The sequence below is a fragment of the Rhinatrema bivittatum genome, chromosome 3 (genome assembly GCF_901001135.1).
Source record: "Rhinatrema bivittatum chromosome 3, aRhiBiv1.1, whole genome shotgun sequence".
NCBI lineage: Eukaryota > Metazoa > Chordata > Amphibia > Gymnophiona > Rhinatrematidae > Rhinatrema > Rhinatrema bivittatum.
The window spans coordinates 186,140,679-186,163,219 of record NC_042617.1 but is presented as its reverse complement, the minus strand read 5'-3'; the positions used below and the strand labels follow the sequence as shown (position 1 = coordinate 186,163,219).

General features: G+C 46.9%; 1 protein-coding gene across 1 annotated transcript in view; it reads right to left on the bottom strand.

The window, feature by feature from the left end:
* Window positions 1-22,541, bottom strand: part of UTRN (utrophin) — a 1,458,479-nt gene that overhangs the window by 1,007,101 nt on the left and 428,837 nt on the right. Inside the window, exons 35-37 of the mRNA XM_029594027.1 lie at window positions 17,218-17,397; window positions 6,272-6,400; window positions 5,924-6,094 (exon numbers count right to left, since the gene is read on the bottom strand). Of these exons, the coding sequence (XP_029449887.1) occupies window positions 5,924-6,094; window positions 6,272-6,400; window positions 17,218-17,397 (480 nt within the window). The remainder of the gene's footprint in view (window positions 1-5,923; window positions 6,095-6,271; window positions 6,401-17,217; window positions 17,398-22,541) is intronic.

Below are 22,541 nucleotides of genomic sequence, written 5' to 3'. Positions count from 1 at the left end.
TCCTGCTCCGTGCACATCAGCCTTCCCCCCCCCCCATCGAATACAGTTCATTATAGTACATATAGTTCCACTATAGTACATATAGTACATATAGTTCTATAGTACATATACTATAGTACATTATACATAATACAATAATAATACAATTATACATATATATATATATATATATACAAATAATAATACAATTATACATAATACATATACTATAGTACATTATAGTACATATAGTTCCACTATAGTACATATAGTGGAAATGGGAGACTAGGAAATGGCTAAAAGACAGAGGGGGAAATAAGAGGCTGAGGATAAAGTGAGATAGAGGGGGAAATAGAAGGGTGAGGATAGAACAGGATAGGGGGAGAGAGTGGGAGATGAAAAGTTGATAGGTAGGCAAGAGGTGAAAAATGGTAGATTGAAGACTGAGGAGAACAAAGGAGGTAAAAGATAGAGTTGGGATGGGGGAGACAGAGATGTAAGATCAAAAATGGGAAGGACTGAAAGAGGGCACAAGACATCAGAAGATGAAGAAATTGGGAAGGAGGGAGAAATAAAGAGGTGGTAATGAGAAGTGGGAGGGCATGACAGGAGGTGACTGGAAAAGATAAAAGAGCTTGAATGAGGATAAGAGGGGATTACTGGAGAGAGTGTTCACTTTTTTCGGGGGTGGGGCAGCGGTCAGAGAGCCAGGAAGGTAGATGTTAAGAGGGAAGGAAAGCAGACAACTGGAGACTGGTGAGGGGAGAAACCAACTGATGGGGAGATGGCACGTCTGAGTGGGGGCAATAAAGAAGAGAATTGAAGTAGTGAAGGTTTATAACAGGAAAATCTGACATGGGGAAAAGGAGAAGAAAAGGAAAATTGGTTCTTACCTACTAATGTTCGTTCCTGAATACCAAAAATCAGATCAGACAAGTCAGTTTTACATCCTACCAGCAGATGGAGGCAGAGAATAAAAACTTTTCAGGCACTGCTATATAATCCAGAGTGCCACCTGCAGTCCCTCAATATTGACCTGTACCCAAGCCAAGCAGAGTCACAAACTCAAATGCAATAAACAACACACCCTACCAGGGCGAATGTAGTTGGGGTGCCCTGAAATGAAGACCTCACATCCAACAAAGGTACTGAAAATCCAACAGTCCTATCTTTCAAAATTTATACAAATAAGAACAGGTTCTGCATTAATACTTATCACAACATCATCAGTCTTTCGGTACCAGGGGATGGGTCTCTGGACTGATCTGTGGGATTCCAGGAATGAAAATTAGCAGGTAAGAAACAATTTTCCTTTCCTGTTCATACCCCAGATCAGTCCAGACAAGTGGGATGTACCCATCTCTCCTACACTGGGCGAGCACCCGAAAAACCAGCTCACAGCACATCCTCACCGAAGTTCGCCTCCCCTGGTACCCGAACATTCAAACGGTAGTGCTTGGTGAAAGTGTGAAGGGAAGACCATGTCGCTGCTCTTCAGATCTCTTGAGGTGACATCAAATGACACTCTGCCCAAGAAGTCACTTGCACTCTAGTAGAATGTGCCTGCAACCCTTCCGGGACCGACTGGCCTTTACAGAAATAGGTTGAAAAGATAGCCTCCTTCAACTATCGAGCAATCATGGATTTAGATGCTTTGGCTCCTTTGTTTGTGCCCCTGAACAAAACAAACAGATGATGTGAACGTCAGAAACTGTTAGTGACCTTAAAACATTGTTGTCCAACCTTTTGGTTCGGGGAGCCACATGAACAATTATTGAACAGCTCGCAGGCCGGATTAACAATATCACAATTATTAAAAACCTCAAATTACAACTTGAGAAAGTTTTTAGACCAGTGTAGTCCAACAATCTACTCTAAAATTTAGATTCTAAAAAGTTAACCAAAGTCTCTCATGTCATAAGGACACAACATCATAAGTTAATCACGTTCATTGGGAAATCTGACACTGCTTTTGTTTACACAAGTAGAATATGTCAGTTTCAACTGTAGAGCTTGCAATGCACAATGATGCTGTTAAATGTTCATCTGTAAGCAGAGACCGTGACTTTATTTTTGCATTTTTCATTCTTGAAAGCAACTGTTCGCAGCAGTAGGTGCTACCAAACAAAGCAATGAACTTCTTGGCATCTTGTGACAAATTGGGGAATCTATGCGGTGAAACATAAGAACTGTAGAATCTCAAAAGTTCATGTTCAGTAAAAGCTCTCCTCAAGTCACTGTCATTCTTAATGTCAATGATTCCATCTGGTATTTATTAGCAGTCTTTCGGTTCAGTTTGAAACGGATTACTCAGTAGCCTCATGACGTCAGTATGTTTTCTGAAATCCTCGAACCTTTGTTTGAAGTCATCAATCAATATGACAACTAATTCTGAGTACTTCTCATGTTGCACTGTCAGTAGGTCTCATGGAAAGGACTGTCAAGCGTACAACTTTCTTCAGAATGAACTGTGAATGAATAAGTTCCAATTTCTCAATGAATGTAACGACATGTTTGTACAATTTGTGTGCCAGCTGATTCTTTCCTTGAAGTTTCATGTTCAAGTCTGCCATATATTTGGTCATATAGACCAGAAACGCCAAGACACTCACCCACGAATTATCATCTAGGAAACTTATATCCTTCCCTTTGTTGGCCATGAATGTCTTTATTTCATCACGTAAACTCCAGAAACTGGATAGCTTGGCTGACCTACTGAGCCATCGAACTTGGCTGAAGTAAATCACATCATCATGATCTGAGCCCACTTCCTTCACATTCTTCCATCACATTCTTCTTTCATATTCATCCTTCACATTCTTCATTTCCAATTTGTTGGCACACAAGTTTTCCTGGTAAATGATGCAGTGGTGTATGACTACTTCCTTTGGCACTGATTTCTCCAACAAGGTTGCAAATCCGTACCACTTCCCTGCCATGGCTGTTATTCCAATCAGCTTGTTCTCACACAGATTGAACTTCTCTCCATTACCTGCTTAACTTTATCAAAGATCTCCTTTCCTGTTGTCGTGTGGATGATACAAAATTATTCAGAGTAGTTTAATCACAAGCAAATTGTGATACATTACAGGAGGACCTTGTTGACTGGAAGACTGGGCATCCAAAAGGCAGATGAAATTTAATGTGGACAAGTGCAAGGTGATGCATATAGGGAAAAATAACTCTTGCTGTAGTTACACGATGTTAGGTTCCATATTAGGAGCTACCACCCAGGAAAAAGATCCAGGCATCATAATGGATAATACTTTGAAATCATCGGTTCAGTGTGCTACAGCAGTCAAAAAAGCAAACAATGTCAGGAATAATTAGGAAGGGAATGGTTAATAAAAAGGAAAATGTCATAATGCTTCTGTATCGCTCCATGGTGAGACCACACCTTGAATACTGTGTACAATTCTGGTCGCCGCATCTCAAAAAAGATATAGTTGCGATGGAGAAGGTACAGAGAAGGGCAACCAAAATGATAAAGGGGATGGAACAACTCCCCTATGAGGAAAGGCTGAAGAGGTTAGGGCTGTTCAGCTTGGAGAAGAGATGGCTGAGGAAGCATATGATAGAGGTCTTTAAAATCATGCGAAGTCTTGAACGAGTAGTTGTGAATCGGTTATTTACACTTTCAGATAATAGAAGGGCTAGGGGGCACTCCATGAAATTAGCAAGTAGCACATTTAAGCTTAATTGTAGAAAATTATTTTTCACTAAACGCACATTTACACTCTGGAATTTGTTGCCAAAGGATGTGGTTAGTGCAGTTACTGTAGCTGGGTTCAAAAAAGGTTTGGATAAGTTCTTGGAGAAGTCTATTAACTGCTATTAATCTAATTGATTTAGGGAATGGCCTTTGCTATTACTGACATCAGTAGCATGGGATCTTCTTGGTGTTTGGATACTTGCCAGGTTCTTGTGGCCTGGTTGGCCTCTGTTGGAAACAGGATGCTGGGCTTAATGGACCCTTGGTCTGACCCAGCATGGCAATTTCTTTTGCTCTTATTTCTTATCCTCACCCAAACTGGCCCCATTCTTCTCCTGAGACTTTTGAGCCCAGTGCAAACAAGTCCTTTGCATCAGACTACCTCAGATCGCTGCTCAGAGGCTCAAAGCCAAAACCTCAAACATTCTCTTCATCTGAACTTCCAGCCTGCGGTGCTGCACATCCCTCAACACAGCAGACCCTGCTACTGGAATGGTGATCTTTTTGGTGACCACTGACATGGCAGCATCTACCTTAGGCAAGACTGATAGCTGCAAAGCCCATCTAGCACCAGGTCTGTTCCTTCATTATCCAACTCTTTCTGGACCACCGTAACACCCAGTTACTTCAGCACCTAGGGTATAAGAGGCTTCAACTCCTCTTTGTTGAACAGGCAGACCACCCGTGGGTCATCCCCCTCCGCCATCGGAATCTTATCCAGGTCTAAAAGATCCTTGTGCCCATCATGGTCCCCATCCATTCTGTCGACTGCTGGGTCGACCCCAGGAGCATCAGCCGGATTATTCTCTCAACCATCCTGTAAATCATCCGAATCTTCAGAATCTTCCCCTCCATCAGGATAGGCGTCCTAAACGGTGCAGCAGGTCCCCTGACTCCCTGGGCGAGGACCTCTTAGGCCTCTTAAAAGGATATTGTGGCTGCTGATTCAGAGGCCTTTTACCTCCTGCACTTCTCCTGGCCAAATAGGCTTGTGCAACAGCAAGACAAAATCTGTGGAAAATTCTTCCACTTCATTGTTCCCTGTGTCTGGCATGAGCTCCTCTGCCTGACCTCCTTCCCCCTGTTTCTCCAACCCGGTCTGAATAGCCGTCAAAAGCGGGGAAGAGAAATCCCTGGACTCCTGAGAGACCTCCTGTCCATTGCTGCATGTCTTCTTCACGCCTGAGAAATCGCCAATACTCTCTGGAGTTTCTTTAACAGGACCCTGGGAATGAGTGGCTCTTTTGCTGGCTGCAGCTCCCTCAGAGGATCCCTCCCCTCTAGAACATCATTACTGGCACAACATGGCAGCATTCAAACTCACACGGCTGGAGCCACAGGTCCGACACCTTTTCCCGTGCTCAGAGGCAAACAAAGGCACCAATATCCTCACACGTGGTCAGGTCTGTCTGCCGCGCTAAACTGTCAGTGTGAGAGTCCTGAATCGGAAGCAGCGCACCATGCCCCTGATGCTTCACCAGTTCCTCAAGAATGCCCCAGAATTTCAGACAACGAGCTGACAGCCTCTTCCCTCTCCAAAAGCCAGCTTTGCAATCACACGGTTTTTTTAAACTCTTAAAGAAACAAAAGTTCCCAAAATAATCCCCAGCTAGAAAGGATATATTTTTTTTCCCTGCTATTGAAGAAAACCTCAGGAAAGAAGCCTTCAGGAGGAAAGAGGTAACCAGGACCCCTGGTTTTCAGACCTCTGGATGCTGCGGACTAAAGCTGCTCAGGGATTGCCAACCCCCCCACTGCCCGGCTCAACCTGAGGGATGGTTCACGAAGCTATCTAACAACTCAGGGAGCACCTCTTCAAAAACTTCTCTATAATTATTATTATTTATTTATTTTATTTTTTTTAAACTATCTCAGACTACAAGTTTGCACCTCCACCATCTGCTGGAGACAGAGATATATTGAGGGGCTGCAGGTGTCACTCTGGGTTATATCGCATTGCTTGAAAAGTTTTTATTCTCTGCCTCCATCTGTTGGTAGGGATGCAAAACCCACTTGTCTGGACAGATCTAGGCTATGAAAAGGAATAAAGAGTTATTTAATCACAAAGGATTTGTGGAATTCAGTCAGTCTATCACTAGAAGTCTAATACCTAGAGTTCTACCATGTGCCTAGTATATGAATGCATGAAAAAAAGAAATATATAAGGAAAGCATTTGTTTTAATGCCTAATAGTTTTCACATTCCTGGTTTCCAGTGCCCATCTATACTCACTTTAGCAGTTCTGATGTGCTGGGACACCTTTTCAAAGTTTCGGTTTAGTTCTGCTAGTTTGGGTTCCACAAGCTGACGGCAAGATGTTCCTCGACTGTTAATCAAGATAATGGCTTGATCCCGAACATTATCTACTCTGAGAGTGACATCATCCAACTCAGACAACAAACGCTAAGGAACCAAAATATACAAAGAAAACAAAAAAAAAATATTTGTTTATTTGAAAGCATTTATTACCTGCCCTTACTATGTTCAGAGTGGGGTACAATAAGAACATACACAGTCAACAGACTTGTCTAATAAAGAACACGCAACTAGCTGAGATTTGACAAAGTTGGCTATTTTTACCTGCACTGTCTCTTCCTTTTTGCATGCTGGCTTTTTCTCAATCTCATCTAGCAGGGCTTCGGCTTGGTAAAGCCAGGTGCTTATGTGAGCAACGTTCTCATCAAATATCTCCATCTGGCTCTGATGATTCTGAAAACAATAAAAACAGAGGGGGAAAAAAAGCTGTATGAGGATTCCCTGCTTTCATAAATTCACCTCAAGGATAACAGTCTAGATTCACAGGCAGAAATCTCAGAAAGTGAACTGACTATTCAACATATTAGCTTATTTCACTCAACTTACCAATGTAGTCTGTCACATGGATCCATTACTCTCACCACAGAATCAAAGAAACCACAAGAGTGGAAGAGATATTAAGAAGACTTTTCAGGCAGGCCTCAGTTAGTCGGTTCTCAAAAACATTCAAAAGAGAGTCTACTACATCCCTAGTACAGATTTGCTGTCATTTGAAATGAAATGGGGAAATGTCAACAACATTTCTATTTTCTTTCATTTCTGAAATGAAAGAAAAAATGTAATGTCATTCGTTTTTCTTTTCATTCCATGATGCCATCTTTAAAACAAAATGGTTACTATTTTTGTAAACAGATCCTGCCCTCGGGCTTTTTCCCCAACCCCTGCGAATCACCATCTGGATTCCCCTTAACAGGAAAATTGGTTCTTCCTGCTAATTTTTGTTCCTGGAATTCAACAGATCAGTCCAGACAAGTGGGTTTTGCTTCCCAACAGCAGATGGAGGCAGAGAATAAAAACTTTTCATGCACTGCTACTTAACCGAGAGCGCCACTTGCAGTCCCTCAATATAGCAGAGTTGCTTACCTGTAACAGGTGTTCTCCCAGGACAGCAGGATATTAGTCCTCACATATGGATGACATCATCAGATGGAGCCCTGTCACGGAACACTTTTGTCAAAGTTTCTAGAACTTTGACTAGCACACTGAGCATGCCCAGCATGCCACTAATCCTGCAGCCACCAGAGGTCCCCCTTCAGTTTCATGTGCAGCAAACGTACGAGCAAAAAATAAAATAATAATGCGTAAGCGAATCCAACTCCGCGGGGTGGTGGGCGGGTTTCGTGAGGACTAACATCCTGCTGTCCTGGGAGAACACCTGTTACAGGTAAGCAACTCTGCTTTCTCCCAGGACAAGCAGGATGGTAGTCCTCACATAGGGGTGAATAGCAAGCTACAGACTGAGTCACACATATGAGGCCAAGCAGCACAGAACATGTGCAACAGGCACAACAACTGGGGTGTTGTTGGCAAGGATGAGGCAGCCTGAAATTCACAGCAGGTCGAGGTAGGACGGGTTGGGTTCCTACACTGGAAACAAATTTCTTAACACAGACTGGCCAAAGACGGAATCCTGTCGCCCTGCCTTGTCCAGGCAGTAGTGAGCTGCGAAAACCAAACTAATGAAAACCTTCTTAAACTGTATGAAAACCTAACTATATCAATGAAAGGCTTTCCATAATAAAAAGAATAGCTGAGCAGGTGACTCTCCACCTCCTTAAATTGGGCTGGTTCTGGACTGATCCATGGTACTACAGGAACAAAAATTAGCAGGTAAGAACCAATTTTCCTTTCCCTGTACGTACCTGGATCAGTCCAGACTCCTGGGATGTACCAAAGCCCCTTATTTAGGGTGGGACCTGGAGAGTCCCGCTCTCAGAACACTCTTGCCAAAGGAAGGAGAACCTGGATCTCCCACATTCAAATGACAGGCTGAAGACCAGGGACTCGGATCTCCGCTGAACCTGAGGCATCAGTAGAGACCCAACAACGCAATGCTGGTCTCTGGGGTAGCCATCCGACCACTTGATAGCCTTTTCGGACCTGCTGTACGGGAACGGCAAATGCGTCAGGGTGGACAGAGGTCAAGGGCAGACAATGGAACTGGAACAAGACTTGAAGACTGAAGACACAATCAGACAAGGACTCTTGAAGACATGATCAGACGATGAAGACGGGATCAGATGATACTTGAAGACGGGATCAGACGAAGTTACTTGATGAAGTTGAGGCAAGGCTGAAAAGAAGGACATCAGGAACATTGATGAAGACACTTGATGAGTGGAAAGACGACAGAAGAGTTAAAACTCAGTATGAATAGGAATCCGGCCAAGGCTCGTAGCGGCAACCGAGCTGGACAGAGCTTTGGTGACAAAGCGTGATCGATGCAGGCCAATCCAAAGAAGCAAAGGTTTCAGACCCAATGTGGAAGACGCGCCCGAAGTCATCCCGAAGTTGACCAGAGGATGGCAGCTTACTAGGAGGTAGATCCGGAACCAGGACATCCAAGAAGAAGGCTACCCTGATGAGGGAGCCAAAGAGTCTGAAGGCTACTTTGACGAAGAAGCCAAAAAAGGGTCTGAACGCTTGACAGCGAAAGATCTGAAGACAAGGACGTCAAAAGGATCTGAAGACGAAGATAACTTGACACGAAGATGTCTGGTGTTGCGACCATCACTGCTCGATGTCCTCACTCAGCCCTCTTTACCTCTGTGGCGAATCCCTCCGGGTCTGATGGATGGCTGGCTGGCTGCCGCAGTGTCTCCATGCCATCTCCCTCCAGCATCCCCGGACCGGCTCGACGTTGCAGATCCACCATGTTGCCTGAAGACCTAGGGCGCGCTCGCGCTCTGATTGAAGTACCAGCAAGAGCGCGAACCTCAGGGGCGTCCCCCTGAGATGACGTCATCCGCTTCCAATATTTAAAGGTCTCTATTTCACTATCTAACTGAGTTAGCAATGGGTTGGGTATGGGAATGTGTCTCGCTACCTACGGACTACTCTCCCCAAGCTACTCTGCCTCCTTGGACTTACCAGAGGTACCCGCTCCTCGGGGGCCTCGCTCTTTTTCTTTACTTTCAGATTACAGATAGGAACTGGTACTCGCTCCTCGAGGGCCCATGTTTCTGGACACTCTGAAGATTCTCTACTGCTTGGAAGCTATTGCTGCTACAAACAATTATGAGTTACCATCGCTCTCTCAGAGCTTTCCCTGGAACCAGGTACTCGCTCCTCGAGGGCCTAAACCTTTCCAGCTCCTGAGCTTCCTTGAGACCTTATGTGAGTTTTGTCATCTAGTTCTGTTCATGAACTCTGCCTACTCACTTTCTACAGTTTCTCAACAGCTCAGCCATCCTGGATCACTGTTCCAGTACCTGAGGGATTACAGCCCTGCCGGGCATATCAGCTCACTACTGCCACCTCTGGTGGTTTCAAAAACCTGTTTAATACTCCATACTCAAGCCTAGCCGGTGGTCCCTCGCGAGATATCCTCCCAGGGGCGTGGTCATCTGCCACCGGCCCAGGGATCCACCCACAACTATATCAGATTCATTTCAGATTGCTACTCCTTAGCAAGACGATATCTGAGACACTACAAGATTGCTGACTCCTCCTCCTTTAGGAACCATTAATAACATATTGCTACTCCGCAGTCTAACTAACAGCAGATTAACATCAGTCTGGAACATCAGGACATCTGGAATTCAACCCCAGGACACTCAGTCAAGAGCATCAAGGTGGTGTCGAGTGAACTGGAGAACAAGATATCAGAGACATCTGGACTTCAGACCCCCCCAGGGCACTCAACCAAGAGCATTGAGGAGGCTCCAAGAGGCAGAACAACTGGACGATGGACTTCAGGAGAGACAAGACATCAGAAGGCAAGGACTTCAGGAAGATCTGAATGTGAGGACATCAGGAGGGTCGGACGATAAAGACATCTGAAGACAAGGACTTAGGATCTGGCGAGAGTCCAAAACATGGAACGAAGATGTAGATGAAGGATCAGGAACCACAAATGAAGACAAGGAAATTCCCACGAAGAACAGAGTGCCTTGAAGATGTGGAGGAGGACAACGGAGACTCCTGGACTGAAGAGCTGGAATGGAGGATCCAGGAGCAGTCCAACTCCATGACTGACTCTTTGCAAAGGCAACCAAGAGAGGATCACCCAAGATGACATCACGAGGAGATGCCAGAAGGACTGGCCCTTTAAATCCAGGGAAGAGGCGCAGCCCCACACCTAGCCAGGGAGGACCAGGGACAGCAACAACCCACTGCAGAGGAGGAGAAGCAGGCCCGAGGCATCGGAGGCAGCTCCTGCTGCAGGAGAGAGGACTGTAGGCGGAAACTCCCCACGCAGGGAAGGAGACGGCGTGGGTGGCCTCCGTGCCGCGAAGAGGAGCTCCAAGGCAGCCTACCGGCCTCAAGAAGAGGAAGCTGGAGGCAGCTCCAAGCACATCAGCGGCTCCCTGCCATGAAGACCGAAGAGGAGCAGGAACGGCACCATGCCACGCGGGGTTCAACATCGGTGGCTCCTGGCCACACGGAAGCACAGCGGCAAGGCCTGCCATGCAGAAGACAAACATGGCAGCGGAGGAGTGGCATCGGCAGCCTCCTGGCCCCATGATGGAAAGGCAAGGATGGCTGGCCTGCCGCAGAGCATGGCAGCAGCTCCAGGCCACATAGGAACAACACCAGCGGCCTCCTGGCCGTACGGGTGGAAGAAGGACATCGGCGGAGCAGGCAACTGGAGGTGAGAGGCTGCTTGCGGCCTAGCCATGGGCAAAATCATAACCAGCTGTGCATCCACCCAGGAGGCCACTTGGGAACGCATAGAATGAGCCCATAAGCCCTCCGGAATTTCTCGACCTCCTGTAATGTAAGTGGACGCAACCACCTCTGTCAATCAACATGCAATAGTAGCTTTAGAAGCTTTGAAACCTCGCTTTGCGCCGCTCCACAAAACAAAAATTTGGTCGGACTTCCTGAAATCATTTGTCACCTCGAGACAGCACAATAGAGCTCGCAAAACATCTAACCACTTGAGCTCCTTCGCATGTGGAGCGGATGTATTTACCGATGGAAAGACTGGAAGCTCCACTGTCTGGTTCACATGAAATGCAGAAACTACTTTCGTCAAAAAAGAAGGCACTGTCCTCATCGAAACCCCTGAACTCAAAATTTGAAGGAAGGGGTCTCGACAGGACAAAGCTTGCAACTCCGAAATTCTTCTAGTCGAGCATTAAGCAACAAAAATCCCACTTTGAGAGTCAAGTCCTCCAGTGATTCTCTCTGCAGGGGCTCAAAAGGCGCCGCACACAAACCTCATAAGACCAGATTATGGTTCCAGGATGGACAAACACTTCTAACTGGAGGACACAAATTCTTTGCTCCTCTAAGGAACCTAACAACATACAGATGAGCGGAAATAGCAGAAATAGCGGAACCCTCGATCTTACCACAAAGGCAGCCTAAGGCCACCACCTGCACTCTAAGGGAGCTAGGAGACAAGCCTTTAGCGAAACAGTCTTGAAGAAAAGATAAAATGTCCAGGACGGAGGACTTGAGAGGTCATATCCATGAGAAACGTACCAGGAATCAAACACCATCCATACTCTAATGTAAGCCACATTCATGGATTGTCGTCTGGCTTGCAATAAGGTGGTTATGGCAGTTTCAGGATAACATCTACTCCTTAACCTTCACCTCTCAAAAGCCATGCTGCTAGACAAAAGTGAGCAACCTGGTCGGAAAATATGGGGCCCTGATGGAGACCCTCCAGATGCCTGAAGTGAATCGGTCCATCCACTGCCAGGTTGATCAGATCCAAAAACCACGGATGTCGCAACCACTCCGGAGCAACCAATACCACCTCTCCGCGATTTCTATGCGATGCAACACCTTGCTCCCTAATGGCTGGGCGGCAGGGGGGAAGACATAGAGAAGGTCCCCTTGCGGCCAAGGCAGAACTAGCGCGTCGACTCCTTCGGCCCCGTGCTGATGTCTCCGACTGAAGAAACGAAATGCTTTGGCATTCTGACGAGTCACCATGAGATCCACATGAGGAGAACCCCCACGATCTTGAATGAGTTGCATCGTGGAATCTGATAATTCCCACTTGCCTGGGTCTAACTGAGTTTGACTCAGGAAATCTGCATGAACATTTTCGATCCCAGCTATGTGGGACACAGCTACGTGCTCCAAGTGCCTTTCCGCCCAAAGAATCAACTGTTGTGTCACCCGAGCTACTGCTTGGCTCTTGGTTCCACCCTGCCAATTGACATAAGCCACTGTGGTCGCATTGTCTGAAAGAATCTTTACTGACTGACCTCGGACTAATGGCAGAAAATTCCGCAATGCTAAACGGACTGCCCTGGTCTCTAACCAGTTGATAGACCAAACAGATTCTCTTGTGGACCAAGTACCCTGGACAGAGTGCCACTGAAAAACTGCTCCCCATCCACAGAGACTGGCATCGGTAGTAACTATCACCCAATCTGGAACCTTGAGGTCCACCCCTTGAATGAGATTGGAAGTCTGAAGCCACCAAGAAAGGCTCTCTCTCGCTTCGCCCTCAAGGGGCAATGGTATTTGAAATTCCTCAGATATCGGCTGCCAATGAGCCAAAAGTGCCCTCTGCAAGGGTCTCAGATGGGAAAACACCCATGACACCAACTCCAGGGTGGAAGTCATCAAACCCAGGACCTGCAAATAATCCCAGACCTTGGGAACATGTAACTGCAACAACCGGTGAACCTGACTCTGCAGTTTCAATACTCTCTCCTCCGAAAGATACACTTTGCCGACCAAGGTGTCAAACCGAGCACCCACATACTCCAAATATTGTGTCAGGATCAAATGACTCTTTGCCATGTTCACTACCCAACCAAGGGACTGGAGAAGATCGAGAACTTTGTGAACTGATTGGCGACTAAGGGCCTCCAACTTCACTCTGATTAGCCAGTTGTCCAGATATGGGGGCACCAAAACACCTTCCCGCCGCAGTGCCACTGCTACCACCACCATCAGCTTGGCAAAAGTGCCCAGGGCCATGGCTAGACCAAAAGGAAGGACCTGAAACTGAAAATGCTGTCCCAGAATCATGAAGTGGAAAAAATGCTGTGATGGATGGGACTGTAAAGACAGGCCTTGATGAGATCCAGCAAAGCCAGAAACTCTCCTTTGCAAACCGCCGTTAACACTGATCGCAAGGTCTTCATCTGAAAGTGCAGCACCTTGAGCACTGCATTTACATTTTTCAAATCGAGAATCAGATGAAACATGCCCTCCTTCTTCGGGGACCACAAAATAGATGGAATATCTTCCCTTGCGAACTTCCGCCGAGGGAACTGGAATTACTGCCCCCAGACATTGGAAACGATCTAGGATCTCCTGTACCACTGACTGCTTGCTCACAGGACCGCAGGGGGAAATTAGAAAGTTTGCTGAGCAAATTCTAAAGCGTAGCCATCTCTGACCACACTGAGAGCCCACTAGTCCTGTGTAATTCTGGTCCACTCGTCGTAGAATTGAGTCAGGCGACCTCCTATAATAGAAACGATGCAGTGGACAGCCTCGCCTCATTGAGAGGACTTACCTCCGGCCATAGATCCTCCAGCAGCTCCTCAGAATGGCCTCCTGGCACCCTGAAAAGACAGCCCCCTTGACTGACCCTGAGAAGAGAACTGCCTCTGAGAACTGGGAGCGGTCGTCGAGGGTCTAGATCTTCTACTGGAGCGAAACCGAGACCGCACCTGAAAAAAACCTTTGGCCTTAGGCTTATCCTCGGGTAACCAGAGGGCCTTATTCTCTCCAAGAGACTGAATTAGCTGCTCAAGACCCTCCCCAAATAAGAGGTGAACTTTGAAGGGAAGCGATTCTAACTGCGCTTTGGAGGAGATATCCGTGGCCCAGTTACGCAACCAAAGTAATCTTCTGGCCGCCACAACCAAAGCCATTACCCTAGAGGAGGTACACACCAAATCATAAAGTGCATCTGCCCAATAAGCCACGAATGCCTCAATCCTTCAGCCTTGTTTGCGTCCTCCCCTGACTTGGGCAGGCTCTCCTATAACTTCTGCACCCAGCAGAGGCATGCCTGCTGCATAAAACTAGAACAAATAACGGCTCTCAAGCCCAAGGCCGAGAACTCAAAAATCCGTTTAAGATGGATCTCTAATTTGCGATCTTGAACATCTTTCAAATCCACGGAACCTATCACCAGGATAGTCGTTTGCTTGGTGACTGCAGAAACCGCAGTGTCCACCTTAGGGACAGCAAAACGTTCCAATGCCTGCTCTGGCACCGGATAAATCATTGACATGGCCCTCCCCACCTTGAGACCGGAATCAGGAAAACTCTATTCTGCCTCTACCAATTTCTTCACCGGTATATGGTATGGACACGCTGTAGGAGGGCTACACAATCCATCAAAAACAGGATCAGCCCCCTCCAAATTGGACTCCTGCTGAGGGATTTTAACCCCCAGGACCTGGTAGGCCAAAGGCAATAAAGCCTAAAGTTCATCCTTCCAAAAAAGGCAAACCACCTTTGGGTCATCCCCCTCAGGGACAGAGGTGAGCAAACTGTCCCCTGGATCTGGCCCTCCAGTCCCCAGATCCACCGGGTCAACCAGAACATCCTGATCAGGGTTCCCCCCGGGTTCCCCAGGAACCTCGATTATAACGTCTGACTCCTCCTGAACGGTACCCGAAGGAGGAGGAGGACCGAGCAGCCGCTGGACCTGGGAGGTTCGACTGAGCCTGGAGCCAAGCTGTCTCGGGACCCCCATAGGGCTTTCGGCCTGACGGACAAACAGAGTTCTGGAAAACTGAGCCCTGCACTATGCTTGCTGCCTTGCGAAATAGGCATCATGCAGCAGCAGGACAAAATCCAGAGGTCTGCCCTGCCCCCCCTCCTGCAGGGGTCTGGGAACCAGCAATCTATGGCTTACTTCCTCCTCCCCATCACCCCGATCGAAGCTGGAGTCAGAACAGGCCAGGGACAGGTGTGGGGGCGCGTCCCCCTCCCCATCCTGTGGTGCGGGAGCCGCCGACAAAGAAAACAAAATGGCCACGACGAGCCCTCCCTGCCTTCGGAGCACCCTGCACAAAGGCCCTACCCATTAAGCCACGCATGAGCAGAGCCACAAGCCCTGTATGCCAATCCGTGGGTCATCACACAGCAAGCCTTGCCTGTGCTCAAAACTTCTGCTTCTGGCTTTTTTTTTTTTTTTTTTTTAAACAAAAACTTTGTTATGGAGGCACCAGCCTAGACCTGAAATAAAAAGAATAGAGTGCCTTTTTTAGAGAAAAAAAGGGGTATCAGATCCTGCAGCCGCCAAAGCAGCCTCGTGAAGGGGAAGGATCTGGACCACCAGATTTACACCCCACAGCCGCACAAGTCCAGCACACAAAGAGGTCCCCTACCCCTGGCTCGCCCGCCCCGACCGGTCAGGGTAGAACTCCTTAGGATTCCAAAAAGCAACAAAGACCCCCAGGAGGAAGGCTCAAAAACAAAAACTGCCCAAACCACAGAACTGCAGGTTTCGCACCATCTACCATCTGCTGGAGACAGAGAAATACTGAGGAACTTCAAGTGGCACTAGGGTTTTTCAAGCAGCATCAGTGAAACTTTCTCTGTCTCCATCTGCTGGCAGGGAAGCATAAACCCAGGAGCCTGGACTGATCCGGGTATGTACAGGGAACTTGTATTGCTGCACATTATTTTTTGATTTACCTTTTTTTTAACTTTGGGTGTTTTATATTTATGATGCTTTTCCCCAGCTTGTGCACTTTGCTGACGGTTTTTAAAAATGATTAAAGAAGGTGAGCATACAGCATAGTCAATTAACATTCCTTCTCTATAAACTCAAAGGCAACGCATTTCAAACAGATCTGAAGCAAAGTTACATGGGGAGTGCACTGCATAGCACAGGTGATCTACACTGTCTATAAGACTTCCTATTCAGTTTAAATTCCTCATAGTGACTATCAGGAACCCGATACTTGACAGAATATCTCTCCTAGTATAAACCTGTATGAGCCTTAAGATCTCCCTGAAAAAACTGCTTAAATTGTGGGAACACAAGAAAGAGCTTTTTCTTGTATTGGGTCCAAAAACTTTGTAACTCTCTTCCCAGGGAGGCTTGTTTCGAGTTAAACAACTTGACTTTTAAAAAACTATCCAAGACCTGGTTTTTAAAAGTATGCTTGAACTTTAGTTATTTATAATCTTATAGTTTATTTAGTTGAATTTTAATGCTTGAGTTGATTTTTTGGGGATTTGTATTACTGATATTTCTTTTGCTTTTTGGACACAATTAGTCATTAGTATAGCCCTGGTTTTTTTAAGTTATTTTTTATATTATTTTGTGTATTTGTTGCTTATTTTATGTTTATCAATAACATTTGTACAGTTTTGTTTGTGTACTGTACACTATTTTGAGTAACTCAATTGGAAAGACAGTCTACAAACCAAATAAATAAAGTGCATAAATTGGCGAGCTCAGTCAATTCAATTCTAGCTGGAAGGCTCTGAAGCCCCATTCAAACTGGCATACTCTTTGTTCTGACAAATCTCCATCTTTAGCACTTTATGCCCCTAAGCACAAAAAGAATCCCCACTTTTGTTGCCAAGGAAGGAAGTCCAAAGTGGCTCACTTACCTCAACTGCTATGCTGAATAAAGGCACAATGCCTGTGTCGTCTTGAGCATAATTTAGAAAGGCAGGCTAAAAATCCCAAAATTCTTATTACTAATTAGCCATCCATTACCCCTACCAAGTGAGCCAGGCACCTCCCAGTCCACTCACAGAAGCATAACATAATCCCACTTTTTTGAGGATTATGGCTGAAATGATAGAGCGCCCAATATTCAAAAAATGATGAACTCTATTTAGATGGATAAGTAGGACTTATCCGGCTAAGTGGTGGCCGTAGAATATCAGGCTATGTTCAACGGTTGTCACTTAGCACTTATCCGGCTAACTTACATAGCTGAATATTTTTTGAATATTAAACCCAGCATCTATCTATAAATTATAAAAGATGTCTACTGTAGGTCAAAATGAGAAGATAGCACTCTACAGAAAAAGCTCACTTGAACAGTATGCCACTCAAATGTTAAGGAACGACGACACTGCTTCCTCACCAAGAGCGTGTTGCACCAGTCCTCGGTCCAAGTGCGTACTCTGCTCCAGCCAGCATTAAGGACACAGAGCCTCTCTTCCAGAACCGCCTCGCTACCCTCCACCAAGCTCTGCAGTGCTGCACTGCTCTCCGTGACGCTACTTAGCTCCGCTTTCCTTCTCTCCAACTCCTTCAGCACATTCTGGGAAACAAAAACAAAGAGCCATCAGCTGCAGGGCAATAGCAACAGCTGAGCTCAGGAGTTTATCTGTCATTCCATCAATTCGATAAATATTGTGTTAGCACTGTGCTCATTTCTTAACCATTCACAGGATTTGGGACTACAGCATATCCTCCTTTATTTGGTTGCCATCCAATTCTTTAGGACTCTTCAGAACTTCTCCACTTGCAAAATCACATAACACTTTCTAAGGCAGCAATCACTTACACTTTCTATGGCAGCAGAACTCCTCCCAGCAGAGAAAACAATGGCTAGAACCAGGTCCTCTGTAGTCCTAGCCTCCTGCTCCGCAAAAGTAATTCACACTAACTATACCTGAAGAGTTTTGTCTGAAGTCCAAGAGCTAAATAAGCATTGTTTAACTTTCAAATGTTTAACTTTCTATTTTCCATGAGTTATATTTATTAATGATGTACAATGTATGTATTATGCTAGAGTAGATTAGAAGCTATTCTGCAAAGCAGCATTAAAGTCATACACCAGGGGTGGCCAACTCCGGTCCTAGAGAGCCATAAACAAGCCAGGTTTCATTGTATGCAAATCTATTCCATACATATTCATTGTGGATATCCTGAAACCTAGCCTGTTTGTGGCTCTCGAGGACTGGAGTTGGCCACTCCTGTCAGACACCATTCTGGGCAGGCATTACTTTCCTATGGATCTTCTAGTCAATAAAAGCTCATTATATTAAAACAATAAAATATTATAAGCCTAAGGTGAGAACACGATGTACTAATTGGCTGACTGGGATCACAGAAATGGGCATCAATGGCAGTATATTGTAATCAAACGAGATTGACCATGTGTTTTGTGAAGGCAAATTTTTAAAAAAGCTCTAAATGGCCACACTGGCAATAAAGACCCATATCGACCAGTTTTGACATATGAAGGTTCTAGTATTGAGATATGTCTACACATATTTGTCATGTACCTAGGGACAAGATTTAGTTGTATATTTTGATTGTCCCAAAAATAGAATCCGTTTTCATCATTATATGGACAAGCCAGGACTCGGGTAAGGATCGAGTAAAGCATAGTTGCTTACCTGTAACAGGTGTTCTCCTAGAAGAGCAGAATGTTAGTCCTCACAAGTGGGTGACATCATCAGATGGAGCCTGGCATGGAAAACTCATGCCCAGCATGCCACTATCCAAGCGTCCACACAGGGTTCCTCTTCAGTCTCGTAATATAGAATTACGAAAAAATAAAATAACAAACTAGAAGAAAACCCAACTCTGTGGGGTAGCAGGCGGGTTTCCTGAGGACTAACATCCTGTTGTCCTAGGAGAACACCTGTTACAGATAAACAACTCTGCTTTCTCCTAGGACAAGCAGGATGGTAGTCCTCACAAGTGGGTGAATACCTAGCTACAGGCTGTTCCTGAAACCAGGGGACCAACAGTCACCTAACAAGGTGCCAATGGGCACAACAACCGAGGTGCTGTTGGTAACACAGGGAGACAGCCTGAACCCGAACAAAGGGGCTGAGGCAAGAAGAGTTGGGTTTTACATCTGAAAGACATTCTAGAAGACAGACTGGCCAAAAATGCTATCGCATCGACTGTCCCTGTCCAGGCAGTAGTGCGAGGCAAAGGTGTGGATGGAACTCCATGTCACAGCCTTGCAGATCTCGCCCACAGGGACCGCTTATAAGTGGGCCACCAAAGCCTCCATTACTCTGACAGAATGAGCCTTGAGATGGCCCTCCAAGCTGCAGTCCCACCTGAGCATAGCAGGAGGAGATGCAATCCGCTAGCCAGTTGGATAGAGTCTGCTTAGCAACAGCAACTCCCAATCTGTTCCTGTTAAAAGAGATGAAGAGTTGCATGGATTGCCGGTGGCCTGCTGTCCGCTCCAGGTAGAAGGCTAAGGCTCTCTTGCAATCCAAACTGTGCAGAGCCCGTTCACCCTGGTGCAAATGAGGCTTTGGGAAAAAGGTGGGTAGGATGATTGACTGGTTTAGATGGAAATCCTTCACCATCTTAGGCAGGAACTTAAGGTGTGTGTACAGGACCATTCTATCATGGAAGAACTTCATGTAAGGTGGATATGACACTAAAGCTTGAAGTTCACTGACTTTGCATGCCAAGGTGACTGCTACTAGGAAAACAACCTTTCAGGTCAAGAACTTTAGGTCACAGGAGCTCAAAGGCTCGAAAAGAGCCTTCATAAGCTGGGCCAGTACTACGCTGAGATCCTAGGACACTGTGGGGGCCTCAGGGGAGGATTCAGTTGAAGCAGAGCCCACATGAAGCGCCCCACGATAGGGTGTACTGAGACAGGTGCACCATACACCTCCTGGTGGTAAGCCCCAATAGCACTAAGATGCACTCTAACTGAATTGGTTTTAGGCCAGACTCTGAGAGGTGTAGCAGATAGTCCAGCAGCTTAGGGGTGGAGCAAGAGAATGGGTCTAAATGGTGACATTCACACCAGAACTTCTTTCACTTTAGGCCATAAGACTTCCTGAGAGACGGCCTCCTGGACTCCAGCAAGACCTGGGAGACCGCATCCGAGAGGTCCAAGGGCTGTAAAATCAGCCTTTCTACATCCATCAGATGAGAGATAAACTTCGAGGGTTGGGATGACACAGCCTGCCCCGATCCTGTGTGTTAAGTTCTGGGGAGGCCCTCAGACTGATCAACTTCTTCAGGGTGAGATCTTATAGATGCAGGAAACAGATCTGCTGCGCCCAATAAGGAGCGATGAGGATCATGGTCTACTGGTCTTGCTGGAGCTTCAGGAGGGTCTTCGATAGTAGTGGAAGTGGAGGATACACATACAGGAGGCCCCTGCCCCAAAGATGTGTGAAGGCTTCCGATGTCAGTTCGCCGATCTCCCTGATCAGGGAGCAGAACAGAGTTACCTTCTTGTTGCAGGCAGAGGTGATCAGATCCACGTCCGGGGTTCCCCATAGATGGAAGATCCAATCTGCAACCTCCTGCTTCCGGGACCATTCGTAGGGGCGGAACAAGTGACTCAGGCCATCCGCCACTGTATTCTCCATCCCTGAAAGGTACATGGCACGGAGCAGGATGCCTTGGGACAGAGCCCATGACCAGATCTGAACTACCTCTTGGCATAGGAGGAATGATCTCGTACCTCCCTGTTTGCTGAGGTACCACAATGCCACCTGGATGTCGGTCTGGATGAGGACCACCTTGTTGACTAGGTGATCCCGAAATGTCCAAAGCTTGTATCGAATCGCACGGAGCTCCTGGAACTTTATCTGATGCTGTATTTCCTGAGCAGACCACCAACCTAGGGTGCGGAGACCCTCTACATGGGCACCCCAGCCGAGGTGGGAGGCATCCGCGGTGAGCACAACTTGAGCAGAGGAGGGTACCACTGTCTCCAAGTTGGATAGAGTCTCCTACCATGGCAAGGAGATCTGGAGGAGTTGAGTAACCCGGATGCGCACTCAAAGGTCGTGTGTGGCCTGTCGCCACTAGGATCGGAGGGCCCACTAAGCCCTGCGCATATGCAGACGAGCGAAGGGCGTCACAAGGACGGTTACCACCATGTATCCCAACAGCCACTGCATACGGTGCGCTGAGACTTGGCAATTCTGAGAGACCATTCCGGCCTCTAAAGTGAGCACACGGTCCTGGGGTAAAAATGCCCAAGCCTGAGTCATATCGAACCTGGCCCCAATGAAATCCAACTGCAGTGATGGGACCAATTGAGACTTCGGGAAGTTGAACAGAAACCCCAAGGCTTCCAGTACCCAAAAGGTGGAGTGCAGAGACTGCAGTGCTCCTTCCTGGGTGGCACTCTTGATGAGCTAATCGTCCAAGTAGAGAAAATCCTGCACCCATAGTAAGTGCCCACCACCGCTAGGCATTTGGTGAAAATGCAGGGTGCATGCCAGACCAAATTGCAACCCCCGGTACTGGAAGTGGTTCTTGCCCACCATGAACTGCAAGTACTTCCTGTGGGTACATGAAATTTCAATGTGGGTGTAGGCGTCCTTTAGATTGAGGGAGCACAGCCAGTCCTCTCTCCACAGGAGAGATATCAGGGTACCGAGAGAGACCATTTTGAACTTTTGCCATTTTAGTAATTTGTTCAAGACCTGTAAATACAGAATAGGACCGAGGTGCCCTGTTCTCTTTGGAATCATGAAATATCTGGAATAGAAGCCACTCCCTCATTGCCCTAAGGAGACAGGTTCGACCGCACTGAGCATTACAAGGGTGGAGAGCTCCTTCAAAAGTATTTCCTGATCAGCTGAGAAGCCCCAAGCAGGGCACAGCAGGAGAGCCTGGCGGGACACCCTGGAAATTCACCCTGTATCCCCGACAAATGATGGAAAGAACTCAGTGATCCGAGGTGATGGACGGCCAATGGTCCACAAAGAACCGTAGCCGACATCCGACCGGAGGGCCTGCCATCAAGGGCACCAGTGACTAGCTTACACTACCTCGCAGCCAGTCAAGACCCCGTGGCCAGGCTTTGCTGGGGTGCTAACTGAGGCCTACGAACTCATGTTTGCCGAGAGTGAGCTCTAGGGGCGGCCCGTTCAGATCTCATTGTGGTTGCCGTAGTGTAGTACTTCCTCGAACGGTAAAAAGGGCGCCTAGGCCCTTGTCATGAAGACTTCTTGCCCGAGGACTGTTGGTCCGAGGTGCTGGCTGAGAGATGCTGGAGTGTCTCATGATGATCCTTCAGCTGCGCTACTGCCTCCTTAATCTTGTCACCTAAAAAATTCTCTCTGGTACAGGGCAGATCCTCAAGCCGTTCCTGAACCTCTGGATGGAGGTCAAAGGCGCAGAACCAAGCCATACGGCAGGCACCGATGCCTGTCTGCCACCCTTGCTGCCATCTCAAAGATATCACAGGTGGACCAGAACTCGTGCTTGTCACACTCCAAATTCTGCTGGACCACCTTCAGCAAGTCTTTCTGCAGTTGCTGAGGCAGGCACTTAACCAGATCCTGGACTTTCTTTCAGAGATTCCTGGAATATTGGCTCATATATAGATGATAGTAGGCAATATGAGCCACCAGCATGGAGCCCTGGAAGACTTTCCTCCCTGGGGTATCCAGGGCCCTGTGTTCTCAGCCTGGGGGTGCTGAGGCATGAGTTTGAGAACACTTTGCTTTT